At 50.2% G+C, this 20,292-nt stretch overlaps 1 protein-coding gene across 2 annotated transcripts; it reads right to left on the reverse strand.

Annotated features, from left to right (window-relative positions):
* Window positions 1-807: 807 nt before the first annotated feature.
* On the reverse strand, window positions 808-20,271 carry REEP6 (receptor accessory protein 6). 2 transcript variants are annotated; one of them, XM_065578137.1, is made up of 6 exons: window positions 20,037-20,271; window positions 8,720-8,813; window positions 8,048-8,186; window positions 7,210-7,378; window positions 6,576-6,641; window positions 808-2,903 (listed from the first exon to the last, which is right to left on the reverse strand). In XM_065578137.1, exons 1-6 carry the CDS (start codon window positions 20,149-20,151, stop codon window positions 2,854-2,856), a joined length of 633 nt encoding a protein of 210 aa, XP_065434209.1. In that variant the 5' UTR covers window positions 20,152-20,271; the 3' UTR covers window positions 808-2,853. The 2 variants fall into 2 exon arrangements, with proteins under 2 accessions (XP_065434209.1, XP_008169745.1); XM_008171523.4 differs by lacking the exon at window positions 6,576-6,641 and having other exon boundaries at window positions 20,037-20,268.
* Window positions 20,272-20,292: the final 21 nt, after the last annotated feature.

A 20,292-nucleotide genomic window follows, 5' to 3' on the forward strand; every position in this document is an offset into this window, starting at 1 on the left:
AAAAATCCAGAATACATAGCCTTGTAGTTTTAGTTAAATAAAACAATTTAAATGTCTGTCTGGTGATGTTCTCCTCCGAATACAGCATGGCAAGAAAATCCTCCAAATATTAATGAGTAACCTGTTGAATTGGAGATATTTATGAAGTGATTGGGAGGTGAACTATCTGCTTCAATTACCTTTGGTAAATGAAATAACCAAACAATCCTTCATTTTCTGATATAGCTGTAAAACTAATCTGAAAAGTCTTCAAAATAAATCACTGTTTAAAAATGTATAGTGTGTACCTTCTAAAAATGAAACCTACATCTATCTCTGAGTTGTGAAGAATATGTATTAAGGTTATAACAACCAACAAGAATGCACTTTTATGTAGAAATCCATGATTAAATCAAGTTTTTGTGACTAGTGATTTAAATCATGATTTAAATCAAATCCACCCTGGGTTGAAGTAGCAGTAACTCACTAACTTTAAGGGGAGTTACATCCACATTGGAGCAAATTCAGATAATTTCTAAGTTGTTACCCTCAGATGGCTTTTGCTGCCTGTGTGAAGCAAGCAGATGGCACTCCAGTGACGGAATGACAGCGTCCAATCTCCCTTCTCTGTCTCACGCAGAAGAGCCCAGGGTTGAGGTGCAGTGGCAGAATGGGGCATCTGTGGTGCTCTGTAGCCCTTCCTCTAAATTGGGGAGGGGGCACTTTCATTGGTCCACCCTCTCCCTTCCCCAGGATTCAGAGTCTGCGTCAGGAATCAAGTCAAGCATGAAGAGAACAAGCAATGCAAATAAAAGCCATGAACAGAAAGAAGTTATGAGTCACATTCATTCTGTTTCATACAAAATAAATGGATACAAATGAGAGGGGGGAAAAAAATCATGTTATGAGCAACTATTTTTTTTTTTTAAATAAAAATGCAGCCAGTACATGAACTGCTGTAACTTGATGGAGTCACCATGGAGGACAAATGGAAGCCAGTTGCTCCCTGCAGAATTCACAGCTTGTTGAGATTACTTAATCCGATCCTGGCAGGGGGCAAATTAGATAAACTAACATTTTATTTTTTGAAAGAGGAGGGAGATCGCCGACACGCTAGAGTTCAGCGCCTGAAGTGTAGAGTGGCAGACGAAGACCAGGTTTTTCCACACTCAAACAGGATTAAGATTTGGTCCAAGTTAAGTTACAGCTGGTTGGTTTAGTGAAGGATGTCAAAGCTAGCAAACGCCCGATGCCAAACCCCTGGAAAGCAAACATGCCCTGAAAGCATCCTGCTCACAGCACACACCCCACTGGAAGATCCTGCCGTGTCCAGTTCTGGAAGTGAACTGCAGAGCCAACACTTAACCAGACGGCCAGAACACACGACTGCCAAAGCAGCCTGCTAGGACGCAAGCACAGCTCCAGGGCTGCAGGCTATGGAGCGTGCGCTGCTCACAGGTTGGTGCCAACGTCCCCTTTCCCACAAAGGCCACCTGTCCCCTATTGCATTCCTGTTGTCTGTGCAAGTCCAAAAACTCCCTCGGGACCCCTTCCTGGAGTTCACTCAGTGCTGGGATTCAGGCAGAGGCTGCGGGCAGCTGGGGCAGGAGTGGAGAGAAGACTCTGAACTGGTGTGGACGTTTGGTCAGCTATGTAACTGCTCGTAGGGAAGTGCAAGCAGCGGGTTAAAAAAAAAAAAAAAACCATGAGTCAGCATTTCAAAAGTCAGGCTTACTGCTGCTTTCCTCCTTCAAATGGATTAAAGATTTATGAACATTTCTGTGGATTGCAGGATCTCCCTGGAGGCATCAGCTTCATGTGCATGTTAATTCCCCACCTCCGTTGCCCCGTACAGGGCACCGCTGTGGTTAGTTTTATGATCCCAAAGCGGAGCAGCAACTTCTGCGTTGTTGCTATTGCTAGTGATTGCAGAAGAGTGAATAGTCTGGAACTCCCTCCCCCTGAAGCCTCGTATGAACATCCTTCTGTTTCAGCCAGCATTGTTTGCAAACCGGCACCTCGCCCGGCTTGGCTGTTTACCTAGAAGGGCCACGGCTACGGAAAGTGGGGAGCTTGGCCCCTGACTTCAGAGAGAAGCAGCACAAGGCTGGGGTGTGCGAGGGGAAGTGAAGAGCTGACTGCTGTGGGACGCTGGATCCCCGCCTGCTGAAGTGAAAACTGAACGAGCCAGAGCCAGGAAAAGAACCCGTGAGATGGACAGCTACAGAACCCACTTCCTTCTCCCTTTCGTGCTGTGGTTTATTGCAAAGGATCCTGTGTTAGGAGGACTGAGGGGCCCAGGGGTGGGGGAACAGGATGGGGGCTTGAAGGCTTTATAGCCAGTGGTAACTGGTGCAGAATCCCCCCACCCCCTGAGGGAGTTATACTGCATTATGATTCAACACCTAAGCTCAGGCCACAAAAATACTAGAAGGGCAGGGCTCAGGCTAGCTACAGAGGACTGTCTCCCCCTCCCCACTCCAATCTGTGCTCTACATCACAAAAACACCAGCAGCCCCCGTGATCTCTAGCGCAGAGCCAACAGCCTTCCTGCAGAATAAAGGCTGCCTGTAAAACAGGAACTACCAAATTGTGTGTCTATTTGAGATCAGAAGGTCCCACGGTGCCGACTCCCAGCACGTGCTTGGCTGCAATTTTAGATCTGCGGGAGCTCTTTAGGTTTGGGGAGATCTGGAAGCTGTACTTCTTAGACACCTTGGAGCCAGTTGCTTGCTGTCGCTACTGGCCAGTGTGGTTTCAGACGGGGAAGGGGATCACCATCTTATTGACGGGTGCCCGTGGGTTACTTCAAGCCTTTGGTTTAGGGAGTTGCAGTGGGAAACTCAGAACAGCCGGCCCCTTGGAGCTCCGTCCTCACTTGGTCTTGTCAGATTCTAGACTAAGGTTCACTGCTGCTTTGGATGCTACAAGGAGGAAAATAAAGGCAATTAGCACATTGGTCCCCTGTCACTGGAAGGCCTCCGAGTGATAGAATGATCCCTATAACCTCTGTCTCCACCCTTACTGAGCAAGGGAAGTATTGTCCCCATTTTACAGACCAGGCAGTGGCGGCACAGAGAAGTGACTTGCCCAAGGTCATAGAGCACATCCATGGCAGAGCCAGCAATAGAGAATCTAGGAGTGCTGCCTCTGGCTTGTGCTCGAATCACCAGACAACATTCCTTCCCAGAGCCAGGAATAAAACCCAGGTGCCCCACTTGCTGAGCATTACTCTAACCACTAGGCTCCCCTTTATCCTACCCCCTATTCCCTGGGTATTAGGCCCCACAAAACCTGTTATTCCAGTGAAGCAAAGAAGAGAAGACATTGGCAATGTCCTGCCTCGGGTTAAGAAGTCTGTGCTGCTCTCACGCTTAGGCAAAACGCTCGGCCCTAACAGGAGGCAGACAAAAGCCTTGCGCTGGCACAGAGGTACCCTTGTGTGCAAGCTTGTGAACTTCTTGGCAGAGTTCCTACCTAATCCACTTTAGGAGCAGCTAGAGCCCTAGTAATCCAGCTATAACACCACAAACCACTGCATCAGCTTTCCCGGGGGGGTTATCGCTAGGTGCTCCAGCCCAGACAGGCCAGAGCCAGATTCTCCTCTTTGGGAGCACTGCCCAGTTGAACCCGTGTATTTGACATGCAGCCAGGGGACCAGGGGCTCGCTAGGCAGAGGGACAGTAGAACCTCAGAGTTACAAACACCTTGGGAATGGCTGTTTGTAACTCTGAGCAAAACATTATAGTGGTTTTCAAAAATTTGCAACTGAACATTGATTTAAAACAGCTTTGAGACTGTGCTATACAGAAGAAAAATACTGCTCCCCTCCCTTTTTTTTTTTTTTTTTTTTTTTAGTAGTTTACATTTAACAGTACTGTATTTGCTTTTCTTTGGTCTCTGCTGCCGCCTGATTGTGCGCTTCTGGCTCCAAACGAGGCATGGGGTGAACTGGTCAGTTCGTAACTCTGGTGTTCAAAACTGAGGTTCTACTGTACATGCAGCAGGGGCCTGAAAACCAGAGCTGCGAAGAATTTGCAGCCCACCCCTTGCCCACAGCTGCAGGGGCGGATCCGTGCCCCTCCCCAAGGGAACTGGAGTGGCAATCTTTGGACCTGCTATTCAACCTAAAGCACCAGCTAGGTCCCATTGTCACCTGAGGCTTTACACACGCCCGTCCACCTGCTTTCGAAGTTAACCCTCTCTCAGCCCCTGGGTAGGTTCCTATCTCGGCAGCCATACCTACCACACACTCGGCAGTAACTGGGCACCTCTCGGCGGGGTCTACACTGCACTTAAACCAGCGTCTGGCCTGCCTCAGCTGACTCGGGCTCATGGGGATGTTGAAATGCGATGTAGACATTCGGGCTGGAGCCTGCAAAGGGGACGGTCCCAGAGCCCGGGCTCCAGCCCAAGCCGGAATCAGCTGACGCAGCCCAGTGTAGACGAACCCCAAGTGATTTTCCCCTCTGGTCTCTTAAGGGGACCAAGCAGGCTTCCCAGCCAGGGACTGCACCCCCCAGCTGGAAGGTGGATCATGGGCTGGGACTGATGCCCCCTGAGAACGCTCACACTAGGGAGGGCTGCGTTAGCAGAGCTATTTGTGTTGCTGGAACAGAGCGCACAGGGTAATCCAATTCTGGCTAATGCGATTGATGGGTTTAGTGTGTCCGATGGGCAGCTGGGAACTCCCAGCACCGTCATTTCACACACAGACAGCTGGGGTCAGTTCAAGGGATGAAAGGCAGGGGACGCCCCCCCTTGGGCGAGTTTTCCTGGCTCAGCCATCCAAGGGGTAGTTTTTTCTTTGCCACAGGCCTTGCGCCGGATCTCAGGCCAGATTAGAGACTCTGCAATTTCCTCTCTCCCTCCCCTCCAGGGTCACCCCACGATACAGCCCCTGTCTTGGACTTCAGCACCCATCATCTGATGCCCGTTGGGGGTGGAGAAGGCCCTGTTCCCCACAAGCAGCAGTGCACTGCAGACAGTACCCCAAGTCCTCGTGGTCTCAGGGAGAAACAACCAGACCTTTCTGGAGCAACCCACTCCCCCCAGGGGAGAAACCACGTCAGCGCCGTTCCATCCAGCTGGCCTGCCACAGCCATCCCTTTCCCAGGCCCTTGGATTTCACCTTCACCGACAAGTCTCTTGTGGGCCCCTGGAACATGACCCCACCCCCAAAACGTGGGTCTCCAGCGTGGCACTGCTCCGCCTGCCAAGACACCAGGCTGGGTCTGAACTGTACTGAAATAGCACGCCGAGGCATTAACTGCCCAAATACCCTTGGATCTGGGACAGGTGCTACCCAGGAGAGAACAGACATACCAAACCCCACCCAAAAGTATCTACCACCAAGGCATGTATGTGAATGGACACGAACACCACAGTAATAAGCAAAGGGAAGACAGACTACAGTGCACCCTTCTAGACTGGGAGGTTAAGCTACTCGAGGCCAGGGAGGTGTGGGAATCTAGAGGACAGATGGACTGTTCTCCACAAGGGAAGGAAGAGAAAGGAGAGTTTAGCATGACCCCCAATGAGGAGATTTTCCTCCAGCATCACCAGCTTCCTCAAGAAACCACAAGGGTTTTCAATCCAAGTACGTTTATCGAGGACCAGCAGGACAGCCCCATCACTGACTCCTGTTGGAGAAATAAGATCTCCACGGTCATGCAAATCTGCATAAGTTACCCATAATGCTCTGGGCTGCAATCACATGTCACAAGCTTGCTGCTAAGCATACTCAAGTTACGTTTTTGGGGTTAGCAATAGTTATGGTGGTTGTACAGAGGCAACCTGTTAATCAGTCGGTGACCAGAGAGGAGAGAGCACATGTTCACCCCAGCACCTTCCTCTAGCTGTTTTGCACGAACTCAGCATGACTTTGACAGCTGCAAAGACTGTTGCCATCTCCATTGGCCCCCCAGAGCAGATGGAGCCCTGGTAGAACTTGGCTTCCTGACACTGCGACTACTGGTGTACCTCAACCCTACTACTGAGCGACCCTTGTTTGGGGCCGGAGGGGGAGGTTTCTTTCCCTGTCTGCCAAGGCTGCCAGCCGGAGGGCCAATACAGTGGGTGGTTTTTGTATTGAGCACAATGCAGGAATTACTGGGTGACTGTCGGGCTTGTGTTATGCTGGGGATCAGATTAGTTTGGCAATGGTCCCTCTGGCTTTAAAAATCTAGGGGGGGGGGGGGGGAGGAATCCACTGGCAACTAGATAGTAGCCACCAAAATAAGAAGGCCCCTGAAGACAGGTTCTGGTCCGTACTGATCTTCAGCTGGATTTGAACCATCCATTGGAGAGGCTCTAGGGCCAATTAAGAAGTCCTTGAGCCATCACTGCACCTCCCGCCCCCGGACTCCCAAATTCTAGCAGCCACGGGGACAGGAGATAAAGCAGCATCTTCAACCAAGACCATGCTATGGGGCTTTGCTCCAAACAGCACCAAGATTTGAACTGGCTGCCTTTAAAACCCAAGAGCGAGTGTCCTGGTCCAGCCCACACTGACGTGCGTATGTGTGTGTGCATGTGGGGAAGTCATGCTAAACGGACCTTTGCTCCATGGGTGAACGACATGAGTTATTACATACAGACAAGCTGAGCTGTGGCCGCCTCGGACACCAGACGGGCTCTGCTCTTGGCCAGAGTAGAGAGGACTGTGCAGAGCGGCAGAAGGGAAGAGAAAGAAAAAAGGAGAAGAGGCAAGAGATTACGAGCCGATTTGTATTGCTGCGGAGAGGAGACAGGGCTCTATCTGGCCATGAAGTTACGGAACGAGAGAAGGGTGGAGAGAGCGCATGTTCCTGCAGCGACACCGACGGGGATGGTCTAGTCTTGAACGAGGGCCTGATTCGCAGTTCCAGCTGTGCTGCTCTAGCAGGGTGCAAACAGCCCTCTGAAAATACTCCCAGCTCAGAGGGTCTCCCAGGCTGGCGTAAGAGCCCCGCTCCCAGTACAGGGGCAGACTGGAGGCATGGCTGGAATACCTTACATGACAGCTAATCGCTGCTTCCCAGGACACACACGAGGCCATGGGAAGCAATGCCGAAATTAGAGCAGCCCTGAGACAGCTCTAACTTACACCCTGACCAGGTAGGGCCCTGCCCCAGAATACGGGAGAACAAAAGGTGTTTTAACGCCCCTCCCTCCATTGCTGTCCTAAGCACAGGAACGGGGTAACTGAGAACACAGGACAGAACAGAGAGAGGGACTAGGACGCGGTACCTTCTCTGGTGACTGTCGAAGCAGCGTCGAGCGCCGTGCCGCTCAGGTCACTGATCACACTGTCTACTACCCGGTGGTGCTTCAGAAAGAAGGGCCGGATGACGTTTTGGTACAACACCTGAGAGCCATTCCAGGAGACAGGCGCCATGCACCAGACCAGGAACAGGCACTGCAGGGAAGGAGACACTTCACTTCAGGTTTGGAAGAGACCCAGAGGTCAGGTGGCAAGACAGAGGCCTCACAAACTGTTCCAATGCATCAGCTTTAAAGGACAGAACTGGCCACGGGGGACGTCAGCAGGACAAACCCTCAGTGAGGAGCATTCAGCCAGCCCAGCTGGACGAGGAGAGGAAAGCAGCCAAGAGGCTCCAGCTAGACCTGAACAAACTCTGTGTGGTCTGTTCCGGTTCACACGAGCATCGGTTTAAGTTTTAGGTGGTCTCAGACCCAGTTAGGTGAAGAATCACCTCCAAGAGGAGCCAGTGAGTTTTATCCCAGCATGGCTCTGCTCAGCAACCACTGGTACCATGGTGGGCTTCCATAGTTATGGTCTAAAACCCATTGAACTTGATGGGAGTCTCTGCCAGGTTCAACGAGCTTTGGGCTGGACTCTCCACCTAGAAACAGCAACCCTCTAGACACCCACGATGGATAGAAACGCCAGGCTAGAGCCATCCCTGGTATGGACTTCCAGTTACACCAGAGAGAGATTGGCCCCAAGCCTATAGTGCTACTAATTGGTCAACTCCACATTAACCCAAGGTTTTATCTCCAGAAGATAAATCACGGAGGGAGAAATAGGACAGAAGCCGATCTCTGTGCCCCCCCCCCCCGTTACCTTTCCAGCATAGTAAAACGGGAACCAGTAGAGGAAGGTGTCGGAAAAAAACTCTGCCACACTGAAGACTCCATAGACCACCCAGTACGTGAGCCACATGGTATCATCGTCCTTGTCGGTGCTTTCAATGGCTTTGATGCTACGGGCAGAAAGGGGACAGGTCAGTTCTACCCTCTACACTGCTTAGGTGCGTTGAAGACGGGCACGTTAAGGCGGAGATTTTCAAAGCTTACTAAATGAGTTGGGAGGGTCAGTTTTGGGCGCCCCACAGAGACTTTGCTGAGTATTCACTGTTTGAAGAACATGCCCCTTTAAGGGAGCCTCAAGTTGAGCACACCCCTATCTAACTCTCTTGGTCAAAAAACCTAATGGAGACTAAATTTGGGACTCAAGCAACATTGTGGGACGTTCTCCCTGGACGATGAGTATTTAGCATTTCATACCCAACAGGCAAATACTGATCGTTTTAGTATTTTTGTGGGGCTCATCTAAACATGCTGGCCCAGCAGAGGGCTCTGCCCGTCAACATTGGAGGTGACTACAACAACATTTTGCTTTCTGCCGGGTCCCTCTCCCCAGAGAGACGTTCTCAGCGGTGAAATTAACACCCCTGCCCCCATGTAAAGCCAGGGAGCCGCAGTGCTAGGCGGAGCGCAGACTGCTGGCACTTACGAGATGTAGGCTGGGTAGACAAAGCCAATGAGGTTGCACAGCAGCGAGGCACCATATCCGAACATGAGGTAGAACCCCAGGAAAGCGATGGTACCTGGCCAGGAAAGGAGACAGGAAGAGAGTCACAATCCCCAGGGGTGAGATTAGTGCTAGTGTGCGACTACCATTAGCCAGCTAGATCCAAAACAAAGTTGTGATTGGAGAAACCCCCCCAGAGTGGTGGTGGCAGATCTATTTTGTTGGTGGTCAGATGGCCAGTCTGGTTGTGCGGCCACCAGACAGACAAGCTCACTCCTAGGTTGGGTTACCTCCCATCTGCTGATACCCTCTTCCTTATTTCCTTTAACTTCTCATTTGCACAGGGCCGGCCAGGAAGCTCTCCTTTATTTGTTTTGATCCTACCTTCCTGCCTCCAATGGCGGAAATCAGGCAGGGGTCACTCGCCTGAAGGCATTTATTAATGGGCATTTTGCCATGTATGACCCAGGGAACTCATGATGCCAAGTGTCAGAGGGCACAGGGGGTACACAGTTTTACAGGATCCATTCTCGGCACATCAAGTCACTGAAGGAGCGCATGCAAAGTTTCAATGGAGAGCCAGTAGTACGCAGGTCAGCAGAACCATGACAAATTGTAGGCAAAGGTAATATTTAAGGAGTTTTGTACCCAGGCTGGAAATTATATTCTTAAGGTCAGAGTTAAAGCAGGCCACCAGGAGGTGACTAACATGTCCCTATCAGACAGGTAGGAAACACGTCTCTACCTGTCTGGTTATATGCAAAGGATTGTATACTTCACCACAGATCCCTGTGTGCGTGCTGAGTCCCCAGCAAACATTAACAAGAGACTGCAAAATCTCCAGCCAGGAACACACAGCAGGAGGATGACTAAAGACCAAAGGACACTTGATATATCTGTGGGCTGTAAAGGGACACCCTGGTATCGTTCACCTAGGAAGTAAGCAAGCCCACAGTTCACTGTATGAACAGAAGAGCACAGCTGTCCTGCACAGAGGATTTGGGGCGAGCTTTGGCTCTTATGACACCATAGGGGCCTGCTAAGTTTAGGCTCTGGGACCTGGGTTATGATTTTATTTCATGTGTAACCCTCTCTTTCCAACAGGTCTGCTGGCCCCGGTTGGAATCTGTGCTTTGTAGAAGAAACATAGATTTGTTTATGGAGCAAGCGAGTACAAGTGCTGTGTGTTAAGCGGTGCTGTGCTAGTAGGCTGGGGCGGGGTACTGCTCCTTTGGGAGCAGAGGATCTGGGAATTCCAGTGGATCAGTGGCTGGTTGCTCCAGGAAAACGCTCAGAGGTTGGAACGTGCTTATTTTTAAGCTGTACGGAGAGAGCAGGGCCGACAGAGGCCTGCACGGCAGTGCTTGTATTCCCAGAGGCACAGACGGGGCACATGGTGACAAGAAGCCTCACAACCCTGGGTACCCCAGTGAAGCGTCACACCACGGCAGAGATATTGAGGATACGTCCGCACTGGAGCAGGAAGGTAATTTCCAGCTGGGGTAGACATACCCCTGCTAGCTCTGATCAAGCAAGGGAACCAAAAATAGCAGCGTAGCCATGGCAACGCAAGTAGCAGGATGGGGGTAGCCACCCCAAATAGGACTTATCTGAAACCTGAGGGATGTACTTGGGCGGCCAGTCTGTCCTGCTGCTGTGGGTACACTGCTATTTTTAGATGTGTGTGGGATGGGGGTGGGGGGGGGATGTCTGGAAGTTACACCCCCAGCTCCAGTGCAGACATACCCTCAAAGTCTCACTCATTTAAACAGTCATGGCCTAAGACGACTCCCTGCCAACAAGAGGGTGGGTACGGACTCAGCATGTGACCATAGGCCAGTCACTTTGTGCCTCAGTTTCCCCATATGTAAAAAAAAAGGGGGGGGGGTTGGGATTTGATACCGACCTACTCCACAGAGCTGTCATGAGGCATTAATAGTCAAGGTGCTTTGAGATCCTTCAATGGAAGATGCTAACAAGTGACAGTGTTATTTACTCCAGCTTGGCTTATTGTGGTTCTCCCAGGAAGGTAAAGCGCATCGGTGCAGGAGTCGGAGCTTTCTCAGAGACCACGGAACAAACTCCTACAGGAACAAGGGGCCCCATCACGGACCTCTTGATCTTCTGCTCCAAGTGCAAGGCACACTCCTCCACCCTGCCTTCGCCAATACAAGCAGAGCAGCGTGGGCATTAGAAAGAGACGCTAAATCTTAACACTGCACAACACACACAATTCTCCCCCGGCAGAGGGGGTGAGAGAACAAGCCACACGTGATGGATGCCAGTCCGGTCGCTTAACACACAAAAGGATGGCGCTCAGATACCGTGGGGATGAAGGCAAGATAAGAACCAACGTATAACAGAAAGATTCGGTCAGCCCCACGAGAGAACGTTCAAAGGTTCCTTTAACGATCCCGAGGCCTGCAGTACATTGAGATTTTCCTTCCCTGAAATTCCTGTTGCACAAGATACTGACTGGCATTTGGAAATAAAAACCTCTAGAGACCTGGCAAGAACCTTTGATCCCATGGGAGCCTCACGTTCCCTCTTTTCCCCTGGGCTTTGCACCTATTGTTGCATCCTGTGAGCGACAAGCAAAGAGTAAAACTGAAACAGGGCGGGGGTGTAGTTCTGCCCATTCCCCAGCAAGGCTACTAAGGAGCTCTGAGGACTCCTGGGAGCCAGGGTGAACAAACAAACAACAACCACCCCAAAACGGATTTTTTTGATCAAATGCTTTGACAAAAAAAACAAAACAAAAACAAAAACAAAAAAACACCACTATCTTTGACCTATAATGCCTCATCATGGAATAGGGATTACAAATTCTACAGTATGAGGCAATATAAAACTTTTCTTAAACGTTACATGAATATAAATGAGTTCCAATAGTTCATGGATTAGGGCCCCAATTTTATGGGGTTCCAGAGGCTTCTGTATAGATTATTTAGGCTAATCTTTCTATCTACCCAATGGGACTCAGTGCTCAGTCTAGAAGATACCATCAGAGATGCTTAGTTTTGCAGTTCTCAGACTCTGGATTTGCGTCTCCAGAGATAACATGCTTGTTAACAGCAAAAATGTTTTCAAATAAATAAGTAAATATCTAGAGGCGAGAAATAACCGACCTCAATCCTATTGCCCCTCTGCAAACTTGTATACACACAGTCAATCCCTTACCTCTCTCAAAGTGCAAAGTTTAAAAAAGTTCAATGAATAGAAGATTGTTGGGGTGGAATAGGAGAAGAAATCTGGAGATAGATGTGAGAAGGGAGGGACAGGCAGTAGAAACAAAAGTGAAAACGTTTAAAGCAGCATATTCCACAAGTCTTGAAGTCGGAGTGTAGCCTTCATTGATTTGAGATCTACCATTCTCTCATTAGAAGGGAAAACCTATAATGGCAGCAGGCTGTAAAAGAGACCCAGTTTGGGAATAAGAACCATTCAAGAAATGTGTTTGCTGAGGATGTTTTAAAGAAAGTCACACCAGTGAACTGGTGGAAGTCACTTAAGCACTTGGATTCAGACACTGTTGAAGTGATAATTTCACTTTTAACAGCAGTAGCTTCTTCTGCTGGTGTAGAAAGAATATTTTCTTCCTTTGGACTAATTTATTCCAAATTGAGAAATCGTTTGGGACCTGAAAAAGCAGGAAAGCTTGTTTTTCTTTTCCAGATTATGAACAAACAGGAAAACGGAGGTGAAGACGACTGAGTTAGCTGCAGAAGCCAATATTTTAAGTTTCTCATGTTGACCTGGATGACAGTTGATTTTTTTTTTAAATATTTCATTTAACTATTTTAGTCAAATAAATTTTAACAAAAACAAACCTGATTTTTTAAAAAAGTGAATGTTTAAATTAAAAAATTCATATGCTTGTTTTGTTAAAATATTATGCGTTTGCTGTTGAAGAAAAAAATCCAGAATACATAAAGTTGTTTTAGTTAAATAAAACAATTTAAATGTCTGTCTGGTGATGTTCTCCTCCGAATACAGCATGGCAAGAAAATCCTCCAAATATTAATGAGTAACCTGTTGAATTGGAGATATTTATGAAGTCACTGGGAGGTGAACTATCTGCTTCAACTACCTTTGGTAAATGAAATAACCAAACAATCTTTCATTTTCTGATATAGCTGTAAAACTAATCTGAAAAGTTTTCAAAAAGAAATCACTGTTTAAAAATGTATCGTGTGTACCTTCTAAAAATGAAACCTACATCTATCTCTGAGTTGTGAAGAATATGTATTAAGGTTATAACAACCAACAAGAATGCACTTTTATGTAGAAATCATAGAATATCAGGGTTGGAAGGGACCTCAGGAGGTCATCATGATTAAATTGAGTCCTCCTGACTAGTGATTTAAATCAAATCCACCCTGATGGGAGCAGTGGAGAAGTCCAACATCAAGCAAGGCAGAGCCCCGGAAGGGACAGAGAGGCGTCTCCTGACACCGCTAAGAGCTAGTCACCTCCATTCTGTCAGCTGGTTCTTTGCAGCTAGTGGAAAACCTCCCCCTCACCCAGCCTCCTGTTAATGCGGCCAGTTAGCAGGGGCTGTGCTGGTCTTTTTTTAAAATATGGATGAGGACTGGACTGAGGCCGACTCGTTTCAGTTCAGCAGCAGCCTCTGCCCCCCCCCCCCCCCCCCCCCCCAATAGATGGAGTCGGTAGAACCTGCCAGGGCTGGATTTGAACCGACCGCTTCAAGGTGTAGGGCCCCATAGGCCATGCCCACTCCTCCCCCTCCCCATTTCTATCGCTTCCTTAACTTTGAGGAACTATTTGCCAGGTTAGGAACAACCCTGTCGTCCACAGGGCGCATCAGATTCTGTGCGAGGGCCGGTCTTCCCATCGGTTCCAAGAGCTCAGAGAGCCGCTCCGTCGGGAGAACGGGCTGTTCGGGAACACGCTGCTGCATTCCGTGTTGCGGAGGGGAAGCAAAAATTGCTACTAAGTACCAAGATGTTTGCAAGGAGACATTAGCAAGCTCTGGAAGAAAGGAAAACAAAGCGGAGAGGCGTCCATCATTGCTAATGGATCTGAAAGCTTACAAGTTATTTTAATGGAAGGAGGGTGTCTTGCTGGCCTTCAGGCTAATGCTAGGGGGTGTCCGTTCTGTTTTTAAAACCAGCTGCATGTAAGAGCAGCAGCACTGGGGAAAAATATAGGATGCGATAGGCAGAGAGCAATTCAGAGACCTCTGGATTCTTGCTCCTCAGTCAGGTCCTTCTGGGGCAAACAAAGGAGACAACCAGCTCAGATGACTGGAGATGCAGTGTAGTCTAGTGGTTAGGGGCATTGGATTCGAAACACCTGCATTCAGTTCCCAGCTCTGCCCTTGACCTGCTGTGACACCACAGGCATGTCCCCTCTATGTGCCTCTTCCCCTCCCACGCTTTGTTTCGTCTATTTAGGTTGTGAGCTCCTGGGGGTAGAATGTCTATTACATACACGTACAGCGCCTGGCACAATGGGGTCCAAATCTTAGCTGGGACTTCTAGGTGCTACTGCCACACAGACATGCGCCACAGAAGAACTGCCCTCAAAACTCTTCCTCCAAAAGTTTTTTTTGGGGGGGAGGGGAGTCCTCTTCTTCTGCACACCAATCTGGGCGTAAGCCAGGATCAGCCACACCCACAGCGACCTCGCAGTACATCTGACCCAGCTTGACCCAAGAACTATTGGAAGTCACATGAGAAAGCCAGCAGGGGAGAGGTAGGATGCGTTTGCTATGCCTGACAACAAGGACTACGACGGGTAGGGATGTTACTTGAGGACAACAGAACAACTCCATTTGCTCCTCTACATCAGCTTTAGATTGGATGGGGGGCCCACAGCTGGTGGACAGGGAGGAGCACGGGGACAGCTCATCACATGCATAGTAGGACAGGAGGATTATGGTGGGGAAGAGCCAAAATGTAGCCACTCTGCTCCAGGACCTGAACTCTCCTGCAGTGCGGGTGGTTCACCTGGGCATTCAGTGGCATGGGGCTGTGTTTCTTCTCCCCACTCTTGCCTGAGCATCTGCAGTAGAGCTGGGGAGCTTGATACCCCCTCCTCCGTGGGAGGCAGAGGTCTCATGAGCTCAGGGAACCTGTCTGGGAGTCTCCCAGTTGCTGGGACCCGATACGTACACACCTTTGCTGCTGTCTTGGAGTGTTCTCTGCACAAACTTGTACTAAATATTTGTAGTTTATTAAGAATTAAACCCTCCCAGCCCCAGTAGTTAAACCCCATCATAGTTAATCCATGGAGAGGGGAATGCTGGCGAGCCTAGAAGAGAGAAAACCCTAAGTTCTGCACTGAGTGTTCCTGAAGGATGCACATATGGAGAGAGTTCAGTAGATCAGCCTAGCAGCTGGGTGTTATCCAGGGACGGCACAAAGGTCGAGACACAAAGTTCAGGAAGATCGCGCACTGCCGCCAAGCACAAGCAAAGCAGTAAGTGCGGCACCCCACATACCCCCCCCCCCCCGGCATTGCAAGTTACAGGCTAGGCCTGTCTCCGAATCGAGGAGGGGAGGCAGCTAATTGCCCTACTTCATGCCCCCCTCCCCCCCAGCAATGCCACAGTCTAAGACCGGCATTGCACCAGCACAGACAAATCTACTGGGGACTGCAGGGACGCTCATCAATACATGTGTGAACGGATCTGGATGGGTTCATGCCGATTTGCAAACAGTTCCAGTTACCAAATTCTGCAAGAGCACCAGAATGCAGGCCTCTAGAGGAGGAACTCCATTAGCGAGTAGTGGTAGTAGGCGCTTATATTCAGTGGATAAGTTACCGAAGAGGAACATGACACTCTGCAGGATAGGAGGGTCATGTTATAGCGTACGTAACATGAACAGAGCACACAGACAGGCCCCAAAAGGGGCATAAAAACCTCAAGCTTTAGGCCATCTCTAATTATTAGGGGTGAGGAGGCAGCCTTCACAGGGGGCAGATTATCCCACACTTGCCTGCTTTCTTGCACCTTCCTCTGAAGAATTGGGTTGGCCAGCCGGAGGCAGGATACTGACCAGCTTGACTCTGGGTCTGGTTTAGGGCAGCAAGTCCTGGGTCAAAGCCCCTGGGTCAGACTGGCAGGAGTCATTTCAGCCCTACCCAGGGTTTGCAGTGTGGCATTTGCCAACCCCCCCTTTAAAATAAAGCAGCATCACACTGCGGTGGGCTCAGTTGAGAACCTTAAAATTGGTTTTATGGGCTGCATGAAGTTTAACTGCAGGAACTTTTGAAATACCAGCCTGCTTAAGCCCTACAATGGGACATGTATCAAAAGGAAAAAAAAGGTAGCACGGGGGGGAAGCAACCACATTCATTAGGTGGGATTAAGGCCTTTGCTTGTGTGTTTGGATTTCTCTTTTCCTTACCGATCATAAAAGGACTAACGGTGACTGGCTGTGGAAGCCGGCCACACAGCTCTGCCAGTCCAGATCAGTTCTGACATGCAGCACTCCCTGCTAATCCAGCCCTGTTCTCCCACAGAGACAGCTTGGCCAATGCCCCTTTGTGACAGTGGGAATTTTCTAGAATAGTTTTTATGCGGCCTATGTGTGCCTCAGTTTCCCTCTGTCCTTTCATTGCTACCCAGTGGTTGCAAAAGGGTTAAACCTGCTTTGGAGGCAGAGCAGGGGATGTTGGGTCACATGCCTGTCTGGGGTGGTACGAATGGGTCGTAAAATGGGTTGGCTGACACCCACCCATATCAGTGGAGGATCCAGAAAGACAATGGGACTGAACAATCGACACCCAAAGACCTTGGGCAGGCAGAGCGCGTGACCACCTGGGCATGTCTCTGCAGGAGGACAATGGGCTGAGAGTCAGGTGGCTCAGCGGGCGCTCTCACCTGGGACAGACAAAGATACAGAAGGAGAGCCAAAAAAATGGATCCAACAGCAGTTTGGCTGTGCGGCGCGCCAGGACAGACCACGTCCTAAGCTTTGCTTCCCTATGGTAATTTAAGGACACCCCAATGCTGTGTTACAGTCCACTAATAAGTCCTACTCTGCCGGGGGTCACTGCAAATACTCACTAAAGTGCATAGTCCCTGAAGAACAGAAGGTCTTTGACCAAGCGCAAGCATCTCAGTGGGACTCGCTGGGCAGAGCTCCTAGGGTGAAACCGAGTGCTGGAGCCCTAGGATGGGAAGACGGTGACCCACTGGGGGGCTGGGTTTCTCCAAGGGACTGTTTAAAAGCAGGGGCAGGGCACAGATCTTGTGGCTCCGTGACAACCTTCAGCCTGACCTTCCCCACAGCCCTGCCCAATGCAGATCTCTGCCAGTGCACCCGAGTCCTCATCAGCAAGGCCTCCGCTAATCTAGTCCGTTATAGAGATGGGGCATATTGCATGGATCTCCCCAGTACCAGACACCGCCAAAGCACTTTGCAAATGTTAATTAAAAAGTGCAACACCCCTCCCCCCCACCACAAAGTAGGCGATGGGTATAATGCATGCAGATCTAGCACGACAACCATACTTCTTTCAAATCATATTCTAGAACAGGAGTAGATCCCTGGTCTTCTGAGGCCAAAGACTAATGGCTCCATTTAACATCCCACGGGGGAGAAAAATTGATTTTAAAGAGATCTAAAAGGGAACACGAACAATGATGTTTAAAAGGCAAATTAAGTTTTACGGGAGCGGCCCCTTTCAATGCGTACAGCAGCCAGGAACGTTACCCCAGCAACAGAAGCAGGCGGCTTCCGATCAGTGACACGGGAGCTGCTTTTTTAATATCCCTTTGTTCTCAAGCATCCACTACCCAACTTAACCCATCACATGGCTGAACTGCAGGCAGACACTGACAAAGACAACTTGTCAAGGACTCCGTGCCAGCAGCTCTCTGTAGTACAGTAACCCAGATTGTAATTAAAATAAATCAGAGTAAAACGCAGCTGGACTAAAACAAAAGTTTGCATTAAAGCTTGGCGGGGCGGGGTGGGGGAGGGAGAGAGGGAAAGAAGCCCTGTGCTTGGAGGAGACAAACTCTCCTTTCACAGGAGTTAATCATTAGGCAACAGAGAGTAGCTATCTTGGCAAAGACTTGCTTCTAGCTGAAGTCTGAGTGATAATAATTCACATGTCCCTCTACTAAGGAGAGTGTATTAAATTCTAAATATCCGAGTGCCACACAGACCCCTTGGATCTTCGGCAGCAAGGATGTCAGGGGGCTAAGTTTGCAAACATTTGCCTGCTTGAAAAACACAGGACACCATCTCTTTATGCAGATGTTTCCAGCATTGTGACATACAGCATTTAAAGCCAGGTACAGGTGAAATGAGGAAAGTGTACTCTAGCACGCAGGCTCCAGTGTGATGCACCATCACAGCAGCACCCAAAGGTTGCAATCAGGAACAGGACCCCAATGTGCCAGGTGTGATAAAATAACCCCGTCTCAGCCCCAGAGAGTCTAAGCCCCATCTTGCAAGTTGTCCCATGAGCGGAGCACAGGGGTCCGGCCGCATGGACCACAATCCTGCAGGTTGGTCCAAGGAGAAACAAGACAGGTGAGAATACATCATAGAGGGTGGAGGCAAAAATATAATTTCCAATGAGCAATTTCCTATTTGTTCCTTTAGGATCAGACTTGGACTAGAAGTTGGCAGAGGATGCTTAGAGTTATAAATGAAGGAGTAGCTTCGCGCCAGTCCCATCCTACAGGCTACAGCAGTCAGCGACCTCAAAACTGCTGCTGCACTTGCTGCAGAGTAAGGCCTGGTCTACACTACGACTTTAATTCGGATTTATCAGCTTTAATTCGAATTTAAGTAAGAACTTCACCGAGTCAGCCTAGCAAAGGTTGGAGGTGACATTCGACACCGTGTGACCTCGGGGAGCACAAAGAGGATGATTTTTAAGAAAGGGGGAAGAAGGTCTTTTATTGGCACATTAACTCCAAATGTCAGGTCACAAGAACAGGGCTTGTGAGCTGGGAATTTTGATTCCTAGCATCAGCCTGCAGCAAATGTTTGAGAACGGTCTCGTGGAAAGCCAATGCAGAGAGAGAGGTTTGGTTAGAGGGGAAATGGGGGACTCCAGCTTCTGTTCCCGGTTCTGTCACAAACTTCCTGTTGGGCCTATTATTTGACCTCTGTGCTTCCCTCGCCTACACAAAGATACTTCCTTCCCCCAGAGCAGTGCTGGGGAGAGTTCATAACTGTCACTGAATTTCCAAACAGTCGCTAAAGTACGGTATAGCTAGGCATTTAGCTTGGAAGCCCTGACTGACCATTCAGCCAAAACAGGCAGCTACATTAACAATGTGTCTTGTGCCATTACTGGATGCAAACACAGGATCTATCTGACAGGTGCCACAAGTACTCCTGTTCTTCTTTTTACAGGATCTATCGTAATTGCTGGACTGGATCAGACCCAAGGACCATCTAACCCAGTACCTACCAATTGCTTCAGAGGAAGCTGCAAGAAATCCCGCAGGAGGCAGATGTGAGATGATCTCCCCCATCCCCCAATCCCAAGAGTTTGGTTTAAACTCTGCAGCGTGATACACTTGGACTTCTTCTATTATCCCCTTAAATAGCTTGTCTGAAAAGGGGTCACATCCTCCAGCCAGGTTTTTCTCAAGAGCAGGTCTACCAGGCGGTGCCCGTCCCCAGAGCTCGCCCCCTGCCCCTCACTACACCGTCACACCCGGCAGCAAGGCGACGCAGAAACAACTGTGCTTTGGGCCGTGGAGGAGAGAGCTCCTAGAGAGCTGTACATTGCAAACCAAACAGGCCTCAGGTGGTCAGAGACCAGGAGAGGCTCTCGGAGTTCAGCAAGAGGCAGAGTTTCAAAGAGCTCAGCCTCTTCCTTCTTGGGAGGGTCTCCCCCCTTCCCTCGAAACTGACTCAGCCAAGCAAAGCCCGTTCATGGGACAGGCCTGGAGCGCACCTGCAAGACTCTCCCTTTCCAGGCAAAGATCAACTGGCAACTGCTCCTCCAGTCCTCGGGGGAAGGGGGCATTGGGAAGGGAGATCCCGGGGGGAAAGGGGGTCTCTTGTGGGAGGAATGTGGCAGGGATATATTGAGAAAGGGTGTCCCTGGGGAGCATGGGCGGAGAACTGTGGTGAGGTCCCCTTAGAAAGGGGGTGCCCCAAGGGGCTCCCCAAGAGTGGGAGGCCACGCAGGGCAAAGGGGATAAAGTGTCCCTCCCCGGGGAAGGTGGGGGGAAGGAAGTAGCACGCCCGGCTCTGTAGGAAGGGGGAGTTCGCAGGAGCGGGAGGTCCCCTAGGAGGGGGGGGTGTCCTTGGGGAGCGCCCCGGCTCAGAGGACGCTGTTCCCAGGCTCCCACCTGTGGCCAGATAGTAGCGCTTGACGCCGGTCTTGGCCTCCAGCCGGCCCAGCAGGTCGGTGAGCAGGTTGGGCTGGTCGAGGAAGGTCTGGAAACGCTGCTGCAGGGAGCCCATGGCTGCTGCGACGGGGCGAGCCGCGGTCCGGGTCCGGCTCCAGCGGCGGCTGCTCGCTCTCTATCCGCTTAGCGGCCGGGCCAGGCCGGGCCCGCCTCCCCGCGCCGGGCCAATGCGGGAGCGGGGCGGGGCGCAGCCAGG

Source organism: Chrysemys picta, chromosome 25 (assembly GCF_011386835.1).
Source record: "Chrysemys picta bellii isolate R12L10 chromosome 25, ASM1138683v2, whole genome shotgun sequence".
NCBI lineage: Eukaryota > Metazoa > Chordata > Testudines > Emydidae > Chrysemys > Chrysemys picta.

Bases quoted from the DNA above. Each gene is read 5' to 3' on its own strand.
- REEP6 (XM_065578137.1), bottom strand. From the start codon at position 20,151: ATGGGCTCCCTGCAGCAGCGTTTCCAGACCTTCCTCGACCAGCCCAAC. The intron at 8,187-8,719 runs GTAAGTGCCAGC...TTCTGCCCGTAG, and splicing joins GTCTACCCAGCCTACATCTC to CATCAAAGCCATTGAAAGCA. The intron at 6,642-7,209 runs GTACCGCGTCCT...CGCTCTGCACAG, and splicing joins TTCGACAGTCACCAGAGAAG to TCCTCTCTACTCTGGCCAAG.